General features: G+C 37.5%; 1 protein-coding gene across 4 annotated transcripts in view; it reads right to left on the bottom strand.

The window, feature by feature from the left end:
• Positions 1-22,258, bottom strand: part of CSNK1G3 (casein kinase 1, gamma 3) — a 62,855-nt gene that overhangs the window by 29,097 nt on the left and 11,500 nt on the right. For all 4 annotated transcript variants that reach the window (XM_009893798.1, XM_009893799.1, XM_009893800.1 and 1 more), the window contains exons 4-5: positions 9,265-9,413; positions 7,730-7,964 (exon numbers count right to left, since the gene is read on the bottom strand). In XM_009893798.1, the coding sequence (XP_009892100.1) occupies positions 7,730-7,964; positions 9,265-9,413 (384 nt within the window). The remainder of the gene's footprint in view (positions 1-7,729; positions 7,965-9,264; positions 9,414-22,258) is intronic.

The following is a 22,258-nucleotide window of genomic DNA, read 5'->3' as shown; positions in this document are numbered from 1 at the left end:
TATATACACCTCAAAAGAGTACGCCTTGGTAATTTTGTGCGAGTTTTGAATAAACATATGCAAACATTTAAAGTTTTTCTAGTTACTACACACTTGTTATGACAGTTTTAAACACTATAGCGCCTAAAACATATTTTTAATCAAAGGACAACGTACTTTCTTATTCATACATACTAAGGGAGAACAAGCTACAGTTCAATCAATACATACTTGAAATCAACCTATAATAGAATGTGAACCTGAGAGTCTCCCTCTTTACTGAAAAGTTTTTTTTACAAGGGTCAGATGACACCTTGTGTAGTCAAGAAGCAGTAATACATGCATTAGTTTTGCTATGAGACCATTTAAGTTGCTAGGTAAATTACCTACTAAAGCTATTACCCTAAAACTCCTCTTACTACCAGTATTTTCAGTGCTGAATATATCCTATATGACACTGCCTCTGCAACCAAAGGGACAACAAAGCTTGAAGAGCTTCAGTGTTCTCTATGTCTCACTGTACCAATTTAAAGAAATACTACATTTTTGGAGGTGAATCACAGAACAGACAGAAAAAAACAACTCTGCATAAAGGAGAGACTATGAAAGTAAGAGCCACATTCATACTGTTCAATGTCTGTTAGACCCAAAAGATCATGACAAATAGTTCTCTGTCACCCAAGAAATGCCTGCAAAATAATCAGGTCAGAAACAAACACTGCTCTGAGTCTGAATTGAAGCAGAGTTAGTACATGAGGTTGATACTCCTTTGCATGGTTTAGCAACATTACTGCAAAGTTTTCAGAAAGGCATTCTAAACTTTTTTCCACCTGCATTTAAGCATTATCTATATATTTGAGAGTCTCCTGTGAGCAGGAGACTTACTACAGTAAAGTGAGACAAGGTGCTGAAAAGAGCATTAGCTTTGTCACAGCCACCTTTGCCGGAGGAGCCAGTTTTTACACCTATCCACACTTCCTCATGGCTTTGCATCAGGCTGAAGGGTACAGAACTAATCATGACACACAAGTTAAATGTGTCAGAACTTTCATACATGTTAAACAAGTTACCATTAGACAAAAACAAACCCGTCCAACCAGGGATCAAGATTCTACCTAAGGAGTGGAAAAGTCTCCCTGGAAGGAGAAAGTGTCATTTACTGTGTTTCGGTGCTAACATCAACATGTAATCCCCTCAAAATTCAGTTGTGTTCTTCAAGTAATTACCAAGTTATTTACATTTTAGTTAATTTTCTTAAATGATACAGGGAGATAGTCTCATATTTAAGGACTAAAAAAAGCTTATTTGATTTTAAAATTGGTTGTAACACCTTACGCTGACACTAACTTTGTACACCATGCCTGAAAAATACAGTGAATGCTTCCTTAACTTGAAGAACATGTGTTATAAAAGTTATGTTTAAGAAGCTCAAACCCTGCTATCATTTTTTTAAAAGCATTCCTGGTGTTAAATATTCATGATACTATTAGGAAATACCAGTATTTATATTATTACTCTATAAAAGAGAAATCTTTTAATCTAATCTTAAAGCTCTGGCTCTAATATGGCTTAGTAACAATGCAGTTTCAGTCGTTACTTGGTCAAGAAAAATAAATCTAGCAAACATCACAAGTTTACAATAGTTCAGGTACTTTTTGCACATCTTACGATTTGAATGCATACAGAATTAAGGCCAGGTTCATATACAATGCATTTTTGGATGGGTAAGTGGGCTGGGAGGTCTTTCATTGTATTTAAATTACCTGGAATATGCTATTATGCTGCTTTTAATTAAGAGACCACTTCTTATCACAAATTTCAAAACCCACTAACATCAATGATGACAAGAATTGCAGTCATGACAAATTTGTCATCATTGTGGTCATAACTAAAAAATATCATAACACTATAGTAAATACTGCTGTATTATAAAGATAGGAGTCTCCTTCCATTTTCAAACACTAAAGGAACCGCTGAAATACAGCTGGCATACTGTATTTCATTTCTAACTTGGGGAAAGGCCAAAAAGTGTTCTAGAAGGCCACTTCTCAGATGTGGTTTCAATGCCATTGTTGAAATAAATTTAACTAAAAAAGGAAAAGGATTCCTATTCTTACAAAACTGTAAAACAATAACAAGAAAAAAAAATATTAGTTAAGGCTCATTGCCATTAGCTCTAATAAATATTAAATAAAAAAAGTTAATCAATAAACCTTTTCTCCATCTGTCGGATGGAGACAGGTAGGTACTGGGACCTGTACTGTTCAACTTCTTTGTCAGCAACATGGACAGTGGGGTCGAGTGCACCCTCAGCAAGTTTGCTGATGATACCGAGCTGTTTGGCGAGGTAGACGCGCTGGAGGGGAGGGATGCCATCCAGAGGGACCTGGACAGGCTGGAGAGGGGGCCCCAAGCCAACCTCATGCAGTTCAACAAGGCCAAGTGCAAAGTCCTACATCTGGGCTGGGGCAATCCCAAGCACAAACACAGGCTCGGTGGGGAATGGCTGGAGAGCAGCCCTGAGGAGAAGGACCCGGGTGTGCCGATTGACCAGAAGCTCAGCATGAGCCAGCAATGTGCAATCGCAGTCCAGAAGGCCAACTGCATCCGGGGCTGCATCAGAAACTCCACTCTCGTGAGACCCCACATGGAGTACTGCATCCAGCTCTGGATCCCCAACATAAGAAGGACATGGACCTGCTGGAGCGTGCCCAGAGGAGAGCCACGAGGATGATCCGAGGGCTGGAGCACCTCTCCTATGAGGAGAGGCTGAGAGAGCTGGGGCTGTTCAGCCTGGAGAAGAGAAGGCTCCGGGGAGATCTTATTGCAGCCTTCCAGTACCTAAAGGGGGCCTACAGGACAGCTGGGGAAGGACTTTTTACACGGGCATGTAGTGACAGGATGAGGGGGAATGGCTTTAAACTGGAAGAGGGCAGGTTTAGATTAAACATTGGGAAGAAGTTTTTCACTTTGAGGGTGGTAAGACACTGGAACAGGTTTCCCAGAGAGGTTGTTGAGGCCCCATCCCTGGAGGTGTTCAAGGCCAGGCTGGACATGGCCTTGGGCAACCTGGTCAAGTGGGGTGTCCCTGCCCATGTCAGGGGGGTTGGAACTCGATGATCTTTAAGGTCCTTTCCAACCTAAACCATTCTCTGATTCTATGATTTGACAAACTTCCAACTGCAACTACTAAACAAGTAACAACTTAATGTGGTGAGAAAGTAAGGAAAGTTTTCTGCTCTGTATGTTCTACAGGAACACGTACTACTGGCACAGGTTGCTGAAAGAGGTTGTGGAGTCCCTCTCCTTGGATATACTCAAAAGTTGTCTGGACACGGTCCTGGACAGCCAAGTCTAGGCTGGCCCTGCTTGAGCAGGGATGTTGAACAAGATGACCTCCAGATGTCCTTGCCGGTTTCAACCATTCTGCAATTAGCAGTCAACTACTGGAATCTTTCCTTACTTGCCAAGGGTCACCAGACACTTGTGTAATGAGGAAAGGAACCGCAGTGGCCATGATGCTATGGCAGATTGGGATGCTGATATTTAAACTGTCCACTACTGAAATATATAACTAGTACTTTCTAATTTGGAGGCATTTTCTGAGACTCAACCCAGCAGTTGAAGATACACAAAACAGAATGAGGGCAATATCCTGATGCTCTGAAGTATCAGCTGAAACAAGGAGAGGTTCCGCTCCTCCTTTCCTCTGTCCACATGAAACCGTGGGTAGGCAGTTAAAAGCAAAGATAGCTGTCAGCTCTGAAGTAGCCAATATCTAACAAAATCGTCCTGTGGAGCCTACTGGTCACTGACTGTGGAAGACAAATACCAGATGGCCAACACTGAGTTTGGCCTTTCCCTTACACCCTGAAATTGCAGCCCTGTGGTAGGGATAATGGAACACTTTCCGAATCAACCTCTGAAACTTGACAGACTTTTAGTGCAGTTTAGATTTAAATAAACTGAAATGTTTGTTAGCTTTAATACCTAATGCTGAAACCTGTAGTTGTTCACAATTTTCTTCACTACCCATTTGATTTTCCTTTCCATGACAACTACTATCAAACATAATTCTTCCCTTCTACAAGTATGCGCCACCTTCAGTGGCTTAACTTTTAATCTATCGAACTGCAAACTATATGTTTTAATCTGGAACCTACAGTAAACTGCTACACAATTTCTTGTAAAGTTTACTGTCATCAATTTATTAAAAACCTTTAAGTTCTTAAACTTTTTATCACTGTATTCTACTTAAACAGAGACTAGTACACAATCTTTAAAGATACAAACTACAAATATGGTAATTTGCATTTTTAACTCTGGAGATTGCTTTACAGACACTATGCAAAAGTGCACATTAGTATATCTTTCAAAGTAATCACTATTTACACTATTTTATAAATATTATTTTTGCTTAAAAAAAAAAATCTTGCTCATCAGTGAAGAGATAAGTAGAAAAGTATATGAAGACACTGACATACTTCAAGTATTGAAAAAGGACAGAATGTCTTGGAATCTAAATACGGAAACCAGTGCTATTTAAGTACTTAAATCAAAGTTCAAAACTTAGGCCCTTCTACTCCTCAGCTATTTTTTCCATGTCAACCTGGTTCACAAATTGCTTATTTGAAGGAAGGATGCTTCCAGAACTCGTTTATATTTTCAGAAAAGGAAGTATGCAACAACGATGAAAAAAATTTTCCCTCAAACTATGAAGATTCAACTTGCCAGCAAAAGGAAGACATTTCTCACCTGTTTAATTTCATCTGGTCAACTACAACATGACAGATAAACTTTATATGTTTTTAACTTCATGTATAAGAGCTTTAGTCTTAAAAAAACCAACCAATCAAACAAACTGGGTAACTGTTTCCTAGCTGTTCTGTAAGCTATGAACCCACTTACTAAGCTTAGCTAAGCAAACCATATTCCAGGATGCTCACAGAGCTGAGTGTCTCAATTGCTTTTCACAAGACTTGGTTATATTCTAGATGTCAAATGTGTTTCTTTGACAAACAATATTGTTGAAATTTGTGCATTCCTGATGTATAAGTACAAAGAATTACACCAGTGCTTCATATACTTAGTAGAAACTATCTCAAATATCTTTTACTTACTTTAGTGAATTCTACACTTTCCACAGAAGCAGTTCCAAAACACTGAAAAGACAAGCACATGGGCCAAATCTCCCTCCTTTAAAAAGGGAAGCAACTATTATTTTGTCTCACTTTCAGAACCTCTCCCTAAAAGCATGTATATAAAGCAGGTAGTCACCCTGTGATGTTGTTTCCAGAACGTGGGACTGTCAACAAGGTTTTAAAAGCAACGCAAAAGGCTGCCTCCAAAATCAGGTATCAGATACAAAGGCACAACAGTTACACATTAAACAGCACTTTTTCCATTTCCGTACAGAAATACGCAGTGTGTAAAAATGTAAAAAGTTATTTAAATTTAGAAGTACGTACACAAATGTAAAACTTTTATTAAATGATGGGGATTGTGTTTCAGCAACTGTCTGATTCAGGGATTTCTGACCATATACTTCTAATAATCTGGGGACCTTATATGCACAGTTAATCTTATATATGGATACATAAGAGAGCCATAGTTACATCTGCTTTTTTCTCCCTACTTAATGGAGAAATTTGAGGTTGTTTTAGGAATCTGTGTGCAGAAAGCAAGATCAACTCATGCCAAAATCAGGAATGAACGGCACAATTGGTTTGAACATCATAAAATTAAATCCTTCAGATTTGCTTGTGAAGAAACAAAGAAGCCAGAGGATGTAGACATGCAAGTCACATGAAATACAATTTAAAACTAATTTTATATTATAAAGTGATGTTTGGCCATGTGAAATCAATACCCTTTTGAAATGTGAACATAGAAAAGCATCATCTTCTTGTCATCAGTTAAATGTACTTGCTTAAGTCTTCCTCCTGTCTGTTTTGAAGACTTGCAGGTTTTGTTTAATTTTAAAAAGCTCCACGTTCTTTACCTTGGCTGGAGATGCTGCAAGCTTCCCAAGTTTGCTCTCCTGAAGTGCTGCTGAATGATATTTTGCAAACAGATCTGCATTTGCCATGGAATGCACTAAACAGTAATTGTATATATACTTCTCCAACACTTTCATAGAAAAGACATATGAAGCCAGAAGTCAAGAAAGTTAGACAAGTCTTTCATCCCAATTTATTTTGATACTAAGGCAGGCACCAAAAGAAAAGCAGAAATAGGTAGAAGAGCCTCATACTGATGAAGTACAAAAAAAATTGCCTATAGACATCTGAACACACACGCCTTATTATTATCCTCTAAAGAAAATGTATTATGACCTTATAAAAAATACATTCAATTTAACTACATTTGAGGTGCTGGACTGTCTCCAAAGAACAGCAATGAAGCTGGTGAAGGGTGTAGGGCACAAGTCTTACAAGGAGAGGCCGAGGGAACTGGGGTTGTTTAGCCTGGAGAAAAGGAGGCTGAGGGGAGACCTTATCACTCTCTACAACTGCCTGAAAGGAGGTTGTAGCCAGGTGGGGGTCGATCTCTTCTTCCAAGTAACAAGTGATAGTATGAGGAAGGGGCCTTAAGTTGTGTCAGGGGAGGTTTAGGATGGATATTAGGAAAACTTTCTTCAAAGAAAGGGTTCTCAAGCACTTGAACAGGCTTCCCAGGGAAGAGGCTGAGTCACCATTCCTGGAACTATGTAAAAGATTTGTAGATGTGTCACTTAGGGACATGCTTTAGTGGTGGTCTTGGCAGGATCAGGTTTACGATTTGACTTGATCTTACAGGTCTTTTCCAACCTAAATGATCCTCTGATTCTACACATTAACATTTCATCAGCTACAGCTACTACCCACAAGCTATTATGGTCTGATTTGATTGATAAAACACCTACTACTATTTGGAAAATGTGAATGATTTCTCATTTGCCATATTAACAGGAAGTACTTTTGAACTATAAGTATCATGCAACATTTTTATGACCAATTCAAAAAGTAACCTAATTAGTGATTACCATGCAATGACATGCAACTGGTTTACATAAATTCAAAGGTGGAAAACCTGTTTTCATTAGAAAACTTCTACATAACTGGACTAAACAAAAACTGTTTTGAGTGTTCACGCACTTTTTTTCCAGCTAAATTTATTCATTCATTAACAACTTACCTCTATATATATCCTGTCATTTCTTTAGCTCATCATATTTACAATACTAGCATAACCTTTAATTACTCTGACAATGCCTCATTAGCAGTATAAGCATTAAAAAAAAAAAAAATCAATAAATCAGCACCAAATATAAGTTACTTTTATTCCACTACATGGTGCACTTCAAAGGTATCAAAAAACTGGCAAGGTACCACTGAAAACTTATGTTGTTGCAATCTATTCACTTTGATATTTTTAATAAGCTTATCTATTTCCTGCCCACCCCACCATGGTATACTTCTAATGAGAAGATGTTATGATACAACAAGATACACCTCATCTTTCTTTTATAGATATCTAACAAAAATAACATAACTATTTGCTGAGGCATGACCATGATGATTAGAGACTCAGAGAGCCTTACTCCCATAAATACTACTTCCATAAGAACAAACTATAATTTTGCACAGTACACAAACCTTGCAGTTCGTAATGACTATAGACTCAGAAAAATTACAACTTGAAAACAAGATGATTTCAGATAAATGACAGCTGTTGAATTCTTGTTTCTGCACTTAAAAAGTACACGTACCTTTTCCTAAATGTGTATTTATACTCATGTATCTAGCTGTTCCTGTAAGGCTCTTGTGTTCTCGATATGGTATGTGCTTCTTATTTTCTGGATCTATATACTCCTTTGCCAAACCAAAATCTATAATATGAATAATTTGCTGGGTTTTGTTTCCAGGTCGTCCTATTAAGAAGTTCTCAGGTTTTACATCTCTGTATATCAAGTTCTTTGAATGGACATATTCCATACGAGAAATCTTTAACAAAAGGGAAAAAAAATGACAGAAAGTTTAGTTTAAGCTTCAGGTTGCCACATTAAATTGTGGTAGAAGCTAAATATCTTACATTGACTTTATATTTAGAGGAAATCATCCCTTCTATCACTTTAAAACCAAAGGGCTATTGCTCTTAACAAGTCATCTCCCAGTTAAAGTCAATGAAAATTTTACACATCCCCTAACCAGATACATCACATCATGTATTGTAAGTCTTCACACTGGACATTAGACATGAAACACTATATAACAGAAGTTATCTTCTTAAGAATAGCTGGCACCAAGTATGTTTTCTGCACATTAAAGCTATAACCAGAAAATACATCATCCAGCAGTGAGCAGAAAAGTTCCATGTAGATCTATTACATATTAAAGATATAGATGAGAGAAGCACTGAAAGTTCACTAATGTGCATATAACCTGCGTTCTAGCTAGATCACTTTATCAAAATTTATCTATTCAGAAAGGAACAGCAAGTATTAATTAAAGATGATCTTTGGATTTGTTATGATTTCAGCATTTCTAAAAAATGAATTTTGTCATTTTGGCTCTCATAAGCTGAACATGTCTACATGTTTATAGCTGCAGGCCTGTCATCCAATTACAGTTGTGTTTTAAACAGTTATTTTGACCCTTCATAGTTAAAAATATAACTATTGAGAGAAGTGGAGGTTCAGTACCATTAGTATTTCATAAGGACTTATTAAAATACACTGTATCAAGGTCAACATGCAAAGCCGTATTTCTCTTTCTCCATCTTTCTACTTCTACCAACCCTCAGGCAGAAACCAATTAAGGAAATTGTCAAAAAAAAGAAAAAATCCTTCATTGAATAATTTTACACTATTTTCGTATGTGTGGAAGGGTTTAGGGAATTTTTTGTTTGCTTGCTTTGTTTCCAAGAATGTCTAGGAAAGATATTTATGGATTTCAGAGTCCCATCATCCAACTGCTTTCATGGATTAAAATTATTTTTATTTCATTAAGGTTTTCTTTTTAATTGAGTATGTCAAACTAACATTCATGATTTCAGGTCATGATTATGAGAACTCAGAAGACACAATGAAGCTACAATAATGCAATGATTCTTGAAAAAGTATAACAAAGTAAATGAAAGTGACATAAGACAGTCTTCCTGATAAAACTTTATCACAGGTTCTTTAGAAGCCACCAACACCAATTTAAAACACAGGAAGTGCAAATCTCAAGCAAAATAGCTATTTAATCCATTGAAGACTTAGTTATTCTAATGAACACTCAAATTAACATCTATTCTACTTACCAACTGTATGGCTATCATAAGAACGGTTTTAAGAGAAAATGTCCTACCACACAAGTCAAATAAATCTTCCAGACTAGGTCCAAGTAGTTCTAGCACCATAGCATTATATTTGCCACATGGGCCAAAATAGTAAACCTGAGGTATTCCATCTGTAAAATGAAGATACAAAATAATAAGGGGTTAAATAAGATTAATGAACATACCAATAAAATTCCTACCAGATTTCAAGTTGATCTCAAGTTAAAAATACATTTTTCACAGAAAACCAACAATAAAACCTCATAAAAGTTACAGCTAAAAGATAAAACAGGAGTAATAAAGGTAATACCAGTTTAATTAAATATTTTATGAATATTACATGTTTGACTTGTGAAATATTCAAAGCTTTCATTATAAAAAATAAAATTCAGAACCTATCTGTTAGGTTTTGTAACAGTAAACTAAAACAGATTTTTAAAAAGGTATGAAGAAATGTCTAAATAAGCTCATTTTCAAATAAAATAGGCATTTAAACTTTTTAAATTAAGGCTATGAGAAACCTACATTCAGGAATAAAACCACCTTATCTATAGAAATCATCTAAAAATACAAAAAAGATTAATGAATCCTCAAGTTTGAGACACTAAGTCAAGTTTAAGATGCGTCATCAAAATAAAAATACTATAGATGACAAATTGTTATAGTCATCACTTGTTAGTTTTTTTTTTTACGTAAAAAATGCTTGTATTTGGAAAATTTACACTGTAAGGCTTCTCCTCCTCCATTATTTTTGGTTTGTGTTTAGATAGCACATAAAAGAAAACATTTTTAAGTGTGAGTTAGTCCATTAAAAATCTAAACACCACAGAGCAGAAGGTTGTTTGGTTTTTTGGGTTTTTTTTTGTTTTTCTTTTTTTTTTTAATTTAGATTTCTAGTAAAGCATATGGTAGATTGAGATTTATTAATTAAAACCACAAGAAGGACCAGGATTTTTTACATGTAATCGTAAGAACAGATGACAAAGTTTTAGAAGTCTCAAAGGGAACCTATGACAAAGATTCATGCTGATTTCACTTCTGAAGTATCACAACAGACACCACTTAAATTTTTGCAAAAATTGATGCCCAGAATGAATCCATTAAATTCTATTCATACTGTCAAATGATTAAAATGATTTAAAAGAAAAAGATCTTTGAATAAAACACAATTACACATTTAAAATTTTATACTAATAAACAGAAATTTATAAGTTTTAGTTGTGGCTTTTTTTTTTACTTAGAGAAGGTATTCATCTCACACTTCCTCATATGCACAGGATCTCTTCCTCATTCAGCAGAATAAATTTTGTTCACTTAAGGAAGCTACGTATTCCAGATATTTTTTTTCTTTTCAGTGTGTATCTTCTGTATCTCATTTTCTCTAAATATTCAGTACTCTGAAAACATACTTTTTCTTTCATGGGAGCTTCTATGGTGTCCATTGTTACAATACTGTACTATACAGAACTGTAAAATCTATTTTCAGAATACCCTAACGAAACACTGGATTTCACCTTCCTTCTCTGTAGATAAAAATGTAAGCTTAAAAATGAAAACATCCCTAACTCTGGGTAGTGTTTTGAGGTACATCAAGTCTGAAGTTTTTCATACCTTACTACAGTGCTACTTATACTCAGGGCACAGATTTGGAATTGTATCCACTACAGCTCTGGGTAAAAAAACAAACAAACAAAAAAACCCCCAAAGTAACTGCTTTAGCAAAACCAAAAACAAATAAATGCAGCACTTTCACTAATCTTTTCCTACAATTGAGAATAATGAAAACATAACCGCTAAAAATCCAGTTTAACTGTTCAATTTGCTGAAGACTACAGCTTCCATTTATTTTTTTTTTTTTTAAACATCTTAAATTAAGTTATCCAACAGATGTAGAGAATTGTAAGTCCAAAAAGAAGAAAACCACCTGAGCACACAGAGAAAGAAAAGCACTGGCAATTTGGAAGAAAGAACACCACTTTTAACGGCCTGAGACATATTGTGAGAATCTCTATTCTTATATTTGCACATTTAAAGACATCAACTCCAAAACATTCTCAAGAGAAATCAGTCTCCTCTACTACCACTGCATCTGCTCTGTGTCTCTCTGTAACATTTTAAAATATTTAACACACTTTAAACATACAGAAACCAGAAGACTTCTGGGCTTTGTCTAGATTTATAGAACTCGTTGGCACGACTACATGCTAGTAAAAGAGGAAACATTGTAGAAAGGTATTTGTGAGACTGTCACATTAGTCAGATTTGTAGGCAGAGCTGTCAATTTCAGAAGTGTGTTTATAGGAGATGTCAAAAACAACCTTTAACATTTTATTCTACCACATCATATGAAGGAAGCACCACAGCAAATCCTGTTTAGTATACATCCAGGGCAGTGAGTCAGCGTTTCAGCTCAAAAATCCTTTGTAAAAAGAAGTACCCCAACCAATTTACGTGCAGAATTCAATGCTTGTCACACTAATGTCACTATAAAGTTACAAGTAACTTCCTACTGTTCCGCCAATGAAGAAACTTACCTGAGGCCAAAAAAATACTACCACATACTCCCACTAAATTACTTTAACACTAAAACATCCAATTCCTCTCCAGTCCGTGGAAAAGACCATGGTGAGGCAGGCTGCCCCCCTACAGCCCATAGAGGTCCACGATGGAGCAGATATTCACCCACAGTCCATGGAGACTCCACAGTGCAGCAGGCGGATGCCTAAAGGAGGCTGTGATGCCAAGGGAAGCCCGCACTGGAGCAGGCTCCTGGCAGGACCTGTGGCCCCATGGAGAGAGGAGCCCACGCTGGAGCAGGTTTGCTGGCAGGGCTTGTGACCCCACAGGGGACCCACACTGGAACAGTCTGTTACTGAAGGACTGCACCCCATGGAAGGGACCCTCGCTGGAGCAGCTCATGCAAAACTGCAACTCATGGGAAGGACTTACATCAGACAAGTTCATGGAGGACTGTCTCCTGTGGGAAGGACCCCATGTTGGAGCAGGGGAAGAGTGTGAGGAGTCCTCCCCCTGAGGCGGAAGGAGCAGCCGTGACTATGTGTGATGCACTGACCACAAACCCCATTCCCCATCCCTCTGCACCACTCAGGGGAGGAGGCAGAGAAAATCAGGAGTAAAGTTGAGCCTGGGAAGAAGCCAGGAGGAGGGCCCGAAGGGGTGGGGTGGAGTGGGGTGTTTTAAGATTTAGTTTTCATTTTCTCATTTCCCTACCAAGATTTGATTGGCAATAAGTGAAATTAATTTTTTCCCAAGTCTGTTTTGTCTGTGCCAATAATCGGTGAGTGATCTCCCTGTCCTTACCTCAACTTACAAGCCTTTTGTTACATTTTCAGCTGAGGAGGGGAGTGACAGAGCAGCTCGGTGGGCACCTGATGTCCACCCAAGGTCAACCCACCACACTGGTTCATGACCGTTATCCACCTTGGCTAGTATCTTTTTCAAGAACTTCAGCATCAAACCTGATTTAAGCCTGAGGCTACATGCTGTTCACTGCAATTATCTAACGTAATATACGTATGACTAGCATGAACACAGATCTATACTTTAAAGGAAAAATTCTAGCTGCTTGCTTTAACACAGATACTACATAGCCTCAATTATTGCATGTGCCTTCATTCAGAAAAAAATTAATATTAATTTGGTAAACAAGTAGCAGAGGCTGACTGTCAAAGAAATATCTAACACACAGGTCAATGGCAATAGCACTTGTACTTAACCTTGTGTTCCCAGTCTGACTTAATTTTGAGCCATATCTCGGTCAAATACCTCTATAAAATACAACCTAAATTTGTAAAGTAAGCAGCTTTTCAGTTTCTTATAATATTGTTTTCCTTTTAGAGTTTCCTCTAAGCCAGTCAAAAAACACACTTACTGATGTGATGTGTGTTGTATCTTATTGCTTATGTTGTCTGTTCGATCCATAAACGCTAGTAAAATACACAAGATGGCACTTGCAGAACAAGTTGTTCCACATTCAGCTTCCTATACCCCACTGCCTTTTACGTGTAGTTTTAATTTTCACATGGCAATTCATTAGACACAAACAGAACACCCTAAACTGAGTAGATCGAAGATTTGCAGTAACACCCATCTTCCATTGCACGTTCACGCTAGTACTCTGTCAAGGGTGCAATTCAACAACCTGCCACAAACACAAGCATTTCCTACTAAGACTACAGAATCTGGCCTGCATCTGCTGAAATAAGCAATTACAAAATCAAGGATAGTGCCAGATGTGGTTTTTGACTTGAACCAAAGCAGCTACACAAAACCATGCAGACACAAAACCAAAGCAGCATACACAGAAGGCCATATAATTTCCAGAAATGTTGCACTTCATGGCTGCTGAAACCATGACTATCCATGCACTGTAAAACTCTAAACATGGAATGAAACACTACATAAGCAATATGCCTTCAGCACTGCTAAAATGCCACGTTGATGGCATGCAGCACAACACTTAGAGTACATGTCTTATTTACAAATATAAGAATGTTTGCAAATATAAGAAATAGTAATATAAAAGCAAGATTTTTTCATTAAAATAGATCTAATAAAACTAGCTATTTACATTACTAACAGAGAATTAGACATGCATTTTCATTGTAAGCCTTATAAAATCAACTATCTAACATTCACAATGTTCTGTGAACCATACCATCAAGCCTCCTTTGTACTTACACCTATTACATTTCATACAAAAAACACTGATTAATCTCTGAAATCTGTGTGTGATGTCATATTCCAAGACTCATGCAAATTTTTGGATACTGTCAGGATTATTATGGTTAGTAACTATCATTTCTCAGAAATACTAACATATGCATCTATAAGTTACATTTAAATTTATGCTGCTGCCATTCTTACTAGATCTCCTGCACTTAGTCTAGGGGAAAAAAAAATTACTTTAAATATAAATTGAGAGAATTCTGTACGTTTCCTTAAGCCAAATGCTAGAAAGGACTGAAAAAAAAAAAACCAAGAAAAACTGCCAGCAACATTTGTTAGTTTTTGTTGTTGTCCTGGTTTGAACAACACAGGACTAATTTCTATTCTAATACTTGGGAAAACTGCACTTTTAGAAGACTCTGGTGTCCGAATTTGTGAAAATATTTACTTTACAACCGGCTATGGTGTGTGGGTCTCAAGGTCTCAGTGTTTTCGAGCTCACCAGGTGCAGGCATGAGGAGGAGCAAGACCAAGGCACAAGACTTAAGCTGGCCAACGGGATTATTTCATACCATTAACATCACATTCACTATAAATTAGAAAGTTTGCTGCAAAGTTTTTCTCTCTCCCTTGATGGCTGTCATCTTGAGAACTTTGTGCCCTGGTGCTGGACTCCTGAGGCCTTCCCCTTCTCCTGAAGCTGTAGTGCTCCCAGTGTCTGACATTTGCTGTCCACTGCGGGAGTGCCCGGCTCCCTGCTGATAGAATTGGCTGAGTATAGTCTTTGCGTATTCTGTATTGGTATTGGGATCAATATTGGTTCTTTAGTGTTATTGATGTTAATTATCTAATCTTATTCTATTAAATCTGTTTATACTTCAGCTCCCGGGTTTCCTTGCTTTTCCCCGATTCCCCTTCCTGGGTGGGGAAGGGTCACCAGGTGATAGAATGATTGTCTAAACAGCAACAAATCGTTATGGGTCTCTCAAACCATAACAGTTGTACTATACTTAAAAAATAAATTTGTAATTTTCATCATCATTCACACACTTAAATGTAAATATTAATAATTGAGCAGTTCAACCTTCCTGTTGCAAGCAACAGCAGCAACAGAACTCAAAACTGAGTCAGCTTTTTCGCCAAATAACTCGCAACAAAACTGTAGCTGTCATCAGTACACAGATTACAGTGCACATGAACAGATATCTCTTCAGTCAACAGACACATTCTTTGATTCACTTTAAGTGCTCTTAACAATAAATTTTTAAATTAAGCATACAGCATGATTTTCTAAGTTCACATGCCCCTTTTATTTTTCACTACTTAACAGAAATTAAAAAACACAAACTAACTGCTTTTTGTTTACTCTCCCACATAATAACCCCGGCCAAAGTAGAACAAAAGTAATAAAGCAGGACAGCATTACTAAAAAAAAAAAATTTATAAAAAAATCAGTTCTCAGTTTAAGAGCAAATTATCAGCTACCTAAGAGTACAGCTCAAAGCAATGTTCACGTGAAGTTAGTAAAAAAATTAACTTTGCATTTGTACTGAATGACTGTTAACAAGATATATGGAGAGGTTATGAAGTGAGACAACTGAAAGGCACACACATGAGAACTCAAAATATTGTCTACATATGCAAAACTAAGACTACCCTGAACTGAGTTACTTGCTAACTCTGTAGCTAAGTCAGGCATTTTGTTTTCAACTTTCACTGTTACGATAATGCACTACTTCTAGAAATTATATTCCAAAATTTGAATGTCCAGTAAATTACTACAGCTTTAATTAAGTAATGGGAACATTCAATTAATTAATATGTTTGTGCATATATCACAGAGTACTCTTGCAAAAATCTTCTTTTCAAACCCACTTCAAACCCTGGTAACTTCCATAATTTTTTATCCTCTAATAACAGCAAGTGCAGGATGCCAATTCCAAAACATTTTGAAAAATGTAGAATAAGTTAATTTAGCCTGTTTCTATAAGATCCATGAATAAAAATGATCACTTGTCACATTAATCTAGCACTACAATCAAGCAGACTAGTTATTGAGATACTTCCTCGTGATATGGTAGAATATCAACCTAGTAAATAAGTTAGCTACCAATTGAGAAAGGAATTAAGAGATTATAATAAAGCGGTGATAATTTTGTCTTGGGAAGAGGTAAAGCAGAGCACAGATGCTGATACACTGTGATGAAACCATGCTGTGCTGCACTTTCTTCTGCAGGCGGAAGTGGAAGGCAAGGTGACGGTGGCCTAAGGGATGAGCTAGATGTGATCTCAACAGCAATCTGAAACCACATTGCCTTCTCCCACATAAAAGTAGTATTTTTAGTGGTTCACAGCAAAACATTAAAAATAACCTATCACTATCTTAAATACAAAAGACAGCCTGCCTTCCAGTGCCAATATCCACCTCATTAATTCTATATCCTGAATATAGAGTTGCATAAAAAAATTGAAAAGGTGTCATTGACCACTCATCTCTCTTCTCGCACACACAGGCTAGTCTGAGCTGAAATTAGATGAACCACATTTTCATTACTGTAAATATTTTTGTCTTTACCTACAGAAAAAGCACTGAACACTGAAGTACTGAACTTCACTGTTGGCCTTCAGCCCATCAAACACCTTTTCAACACAGAAAACAAGGAAAAAGCTATAAACAGCAATGTCTACCCTACCAGTCAACGCTAAACTGTGTATAATGTACTTTATAACAAAGAAGTGTTCAAACTCAAGCCTTAAGGCACTCTGCACTACAACAAGATAAATTCAGTGTATTTCAAACTGACTTTGCTACATTCCCAAACCAAACCACAGTCAATCTGGAGAATCCCGACATGTTCCAAATGCTAAAATAAATATCCCACTGAGCCTGATTACCAAAGGGGTGAGCAGACTCCACTCCTCTACAGCAGCAGTTGACCAACATGCACAAATGCTTCCTACTTCCCTGGCTGCATCTGCTCAACATTACACACAGCCTTGCTCTTACGCTAACTAGCCAATACGTACACAAGTGATCTGGTAATGTTTCTGTATCTTTCAGAATCACATTATGCCAGCACTGCAGTCTTCTTCACCCACTAACCCAATGGTAACATTTTCATTACCACCATCCAAGTAGTATGATTCTGTTACGTTTAAGGCAGGCTGTCATGACCTCGAAACTGAAAAAATATATTTTTAGATAGCAATGCAGAGCACAATTACCACATATTTATACCAAACCACAGAAAAGATTCTCAGGTACAGACTGCAACACTTAACATTCATTTTACACTGGCCATAACCTTTTAAAATACAATACCTTTTTCCAGGTATGTCTTACACATGCACTGGCCAATCGTCCCCTTGTAAAGAAAAGTGTTTGACTGACAGTTTTAAAAGTGGAAGTGTTAACTAGACTTCCGTTAAGAGAAGTAGAAAAGTTAAGAAAATAAAATACCATTAACAATACTGAGCACCTGCCTTATCTGAAACGTTAATACAGCAGTTTCAGAAGTAGGATAACCCACAGCTGAACAGATCTTTGTCTCTTTCAAAAATAGCCTCAAATGAAAAACTACAGTCTAACAATAGATACCCCTTGTTGCTGTAGACAGGTAGTGGAGTAACATTTGTTCTTAGTAAAACAGCAGCATTGCAGACACAAGCTCTACTAAGGCAAGCTAAGCAGCAGGAGCCGCTTGTCTTTATTTTGTTCCACTTCTCAGATAGCTAAGTACAAGAAAGTCCTCATTCACTTGTAAAGAACTCCCAGCCATCATGACTAATAACCCACAGATTTATTAAGAGATGTTAGAAAAATCAGAAAATACATAACTACTTTAATATGTACATAGACTCCTTATTGCCAAAGTGAATAGAACCATACTGTAAATAGCTACCTGTCAAAGAAATAAAGCATTTTTAATAGCACTCACCAATAAGGTTTTTAAATTAAAATAAAATCACACATTAAAAAAATTCTCAGCTTTACTACTCAATACTTAAACTGAGCCAGCATTTACTGATTCTAGCCTCCTCCAGTCCCTCCTAGTAGGGAAGCACACTGAATTTAGGTGCGCTTAAATTATGGGCATACGACACGAAATACATCTACAGCTCATCTTCTTACCATGAGCAGAAAGACTGATAGTGTAAAAGATGAATAAAAAAATCAATGGAAAACACAAAACTGTTTTCTATTCATTCCAAAAGTCTTAATGTAATTTCAGGCAACATTTCAGCTATAGTTTTATCTGTAGTACTGCATTTATGATAATGTATCAGTTTTTCTTATCATTCATACTTGAATATTAAGAAAAAAATACGATCTGTAGCTTGCTCATTCAGTTGACCAGAAATTGCTGCATACTGACTAAATGACCTCAAACTTCATGAGGACAGCATACTCACAGTTACTGAGGAACAAAATTTTGGTAGAAAAGAGAGCAATTTTCATAAAAATCTCTATTGGTATATAAATCTTAAATGAAAGCTAAATAGTGATGCCTGACCAGCCTTGTGGCCTTCTATGATAGAGTGACTCCATCAGTGGACAAGGGAAGAGCTATGGATGTCGTCAGTCTGGATTTTTGTAAAGCCTTTGACATGGTCCCCCATAACATTCTTCTCTCTAAACTGGAGAGATATGAATGTGATGGGTGCACTGTCTTGTGAATGAGGAATTGGTTGGATGGTCACATCCAGAGGGTAGTGGTCAATGGCTAAATGTACAGATGGAGATCGGTAACAAGTGGTGTCCCTCAAGGGTCCATACTGGGATGAGTACTGTTTAATATTTTCATCAATGACATAGACAGTGGGATCAACTGCACTCTCAGTAAGTTTGTGGATGACACCAAGCTGAGTGGTGCAGTTGGCACGCCTGAGGGATGGGATGCCATCCAGAGGGACCTGGACAAGCTTGAGAAGCAGGCCTGTGTAAACTTTATGAAGTTCAAAAAGGCCAAGTGCTGGGCCCGTGTGAGTCTCATGTGGTCAACAAGAGCAGGGTCCTGCACTGGGCTTGGGGCAACCCCCAGTATCAATACAGGCTGGGAGATGAAGGGATTGAGGGGAGCCCTGCTGAGAAGGACTTGGGGGTATTGGTGGATGAAAGGCTGGACGTGAGCCGGCAATGTCCACTTGTAACCCAGAAAGCCAACTGTATCCTGGGCTGAATCACAAGAAGGGTGGCCAGCAGGTCGAGGGAGGCAATTCCTCTCTTCTACTCCACTCTGGAGACTCCAGTGTCCAGCTCTGGAGACCTCAGCACAGGAAAGACATGTTGGACCTGTTGAAGCAGGCCCAGAGGAGGATCACAAAAAATAATCAGAGGGCTGGAGGATATATCCTATAAGGAAAGGCTGAGTGACTTAGGGTTATTCAGTCTGGACAACAGAAGGCTCTGGGGAAACTTTATTGCGGCCTCTCAGTACTTAAAGGGGGCGTACAGGAAAGATGGGAACAAACTTTCTGGCAGAGCCTGTGCAATAGGACAAGGGGTGATGGCTATAAACTAAAAAGGGGGAAGATTTAGACCAGATATAAGGAAGAAATTTTTTACAATGAGGGTGGCAAAACACTGGAACAGGTTGTCCAGAGAGGCAGTAGATGCCCCATCCCTGGAAACACTCAAGGTCAGGTTGGACAAGACTCTCAGCAACCTGATCCAGTTGAACATGTCCCTGTTCATTGCAGGGGAGGTTGGACTTGGTGACCTTTAAAGGTCCCTTCCAACCCAAACTATTCTATGATTGTATGAAATGCACAGAATGAACACTCTCAGTTCAAAAGTCTTGTGTACAAAAACTGCACATCTATCATATTTCATGTCTATTTTTCCCTTGTTCTTTCAGAGAGCACAACTATAAAAGGTCTCCCAAATTTTTTCCACTCAAGCGTGTCTTCCATGTTCATAGCATTTAGAAGCAGAATACCAAAACTCTTAGCGCAGAAATTAATAACTAAAAAAAATAATTAAGACTATGTCATTAGAAAAGAAATAAAAAGGGAAATTATAAGAATACGTAAACAGATTTGTAGTAGACAAATACTTGCTGGAGATAAGGGAATACCAAGAAAACACGATTTCAAAATGCTACTTCTACGACCAAGGGCACTCAAGATCACAGGAAGCACTGAAATGTTCTGTTAAAAAAAGGATTAGAAGGTAAAATAATCTGTTGCCCAATAACATCTTCTTTGCTTTCAGGAAGATATTTCAGGAAAATAAACTAATTTTCTTCCAGAACTATTCATTCAAATGTTACTGCCTCCCCCTCCTCTCCATGCAATCCCCCAAATAAACCATGATATCAGGGGCTACAGGTATTTTATCCCTTAAGTTTCAGGTTATTTCACACTAAGCACAAGTCTGTAGCATAACCTGTGGAATGAATAGTTCTTATTGGTGAAAAATGAAGTTTTGGTTATAGGAAATAATGGCTCTGCTTACAAAATTGGGAAAGAAAGGGAGTAGTATCAGCTTTTCACCAGTTGCTTCTGAAACCGTTTTTTAGTAGTCACTTGCTATAAATACACATGTATGCATGTATACACGAGGAGAACAAGTGGAAAGGCTATGTAATACAGTTAGATGCAAAATGAGCAGTCCACACTGAAGTATAGAGCTATCAGCCAAATTACAAGAAGTTTTGTCTGAATAAACAAAAACAGCTAAGGAAAAGACTACATCATGATTAAGAAACCCTGCAAACGTGGATTTTTAGAGGCCTAGAAGCCAGAAGGCTTCAGACAACTGGAACTGCTAGTACAGTGAGTAATTACCTACCAGAGAAACCTCTTATCTGCTCAAAATTACTATACTTCAAATTTCTTCCATCAGTAACAGCTATTTTTATATGTCCTACAATGGACAGTTCTGCCACTTGCACAATGAAGATACACTTCCTTCAATTTACTCTGACAAAAGTACAACCACTTCCATAAAGCAACACTATCTATATAGATAGTAAAAATCTTTTATACCAGACCTATCTCCGATTCTATGTAGGAAGGATTAGCTGCTTCCTGAATTTACCACTTGTTCAACCAACTTTCCACCACTGTTTTCCAACCGTTCATGTGACAAAATTTCTTAAAATAACACTTCACAGTAAACACATATGTCACAAAAAAGGAAAAGTAAAGGAAAATCAGTAAAGGAAAAACAATTGCCTCAACATCACATGAGCACAGAAATTATATAATTCGACTTTTTTTCGAAAAGAATCATAGGCTGTGTAACTTCCTGGGCTTGAGGGCACCAACTCCTGCAAAGACAGGAAAAGGGAGAGCACTGCAGAAAGACAAGGAATCAGCAAGTTTTTTTTAACATCTCTCTGAGAAGATGGGAGCGCAAATATTACTTTCTTCATGAGTCTTTCTCACAAAACCCATTAAAATGAGCCTCCAGTTGGGTGCCTGACGAAGTCAGATAAGTCTCAAAAAGGAGTTTACAGGGTTCCATGCCTGCTGGCAGAGGCTTTCATTTTGGAAAACAGGAAGTCTATGAGAAGGTTCTTCACAAATATTGAAGATGGCTAGTAACTCATCAGCTTTATCTTCTTGTTTTCATCCCAAAGGTCTCCTCATCTTCATGCAAAGAATCAGAGAGATCATTCTCCCTTACAGTACTTCAGTAAGGCAACAGAGAAAGCAATAAAGTTGTTGCAACCAACAAAAAGGGTTACAAAGACCGACTGGTATCTTAAGTAAAGCAGACTAACTTTGACTTGCCTACATTCTTCTTACATTAAACACAGTCCCCCAGTCTTATTCCGTAAACAAAAAGGTAAGCAAAGTTACATTTGCTAAGACATATTTTCCAAGAAATACTTCTCTAACACTTCCTACCTCTGAAAAGCATTGTCTATGTTCTGCAGTCTGAACTAGTAATTACAGCTTTATTCTTTTCTTATCTCCACTAGACAGCTCCTTGGCCATTTTAGACAGTTACACCTTGGTTTTCACAACTGGGTAACTTGTGGGTTGCCATGTCTCAGTAGTTAAGCAATTAAGATCTTTGTGTTCCACTTACTAGCTACTTCACAATGCTAGTCCAGTGTGCCCTGACTTTACAACTTAGAAAGAGACAGACATTACCCTGATGACTTTTTCTAATTAGCAAGCATATAAGACCCAACATTTTGACTAGACATTCTACAACTTGCTTTTCTATCTCTGAACAGTAATAGACAATGTCATGTCTTGCAACGAGTTATCTCTAAAGACTCCTGTTTGCACACCATTCATACTACAGCATTAAAAAGAGTTCTATATGAAT

This window comes from Charadrius vociferus, unplaced genomic scaffold (genome assembly GCF_000708025.1).
Source record: "Charadrius vociferus isolate BGI_N301 unplaced genomic scaffold, ASM70802v2 scaffold158, whole genome shotgun sequence".
Taxonomy (NCBI): domain Eukaryota; kingdom Metazoa; phylum Chordata; class Aves; order Charadriiformes; family Charadriidae; genus Charadrius; species Charadrius vociferus.
Note: the sequence above shows the minus strand (reverse complement) of the source record. Positions and strands in the feature narration are given on the sequence as shown.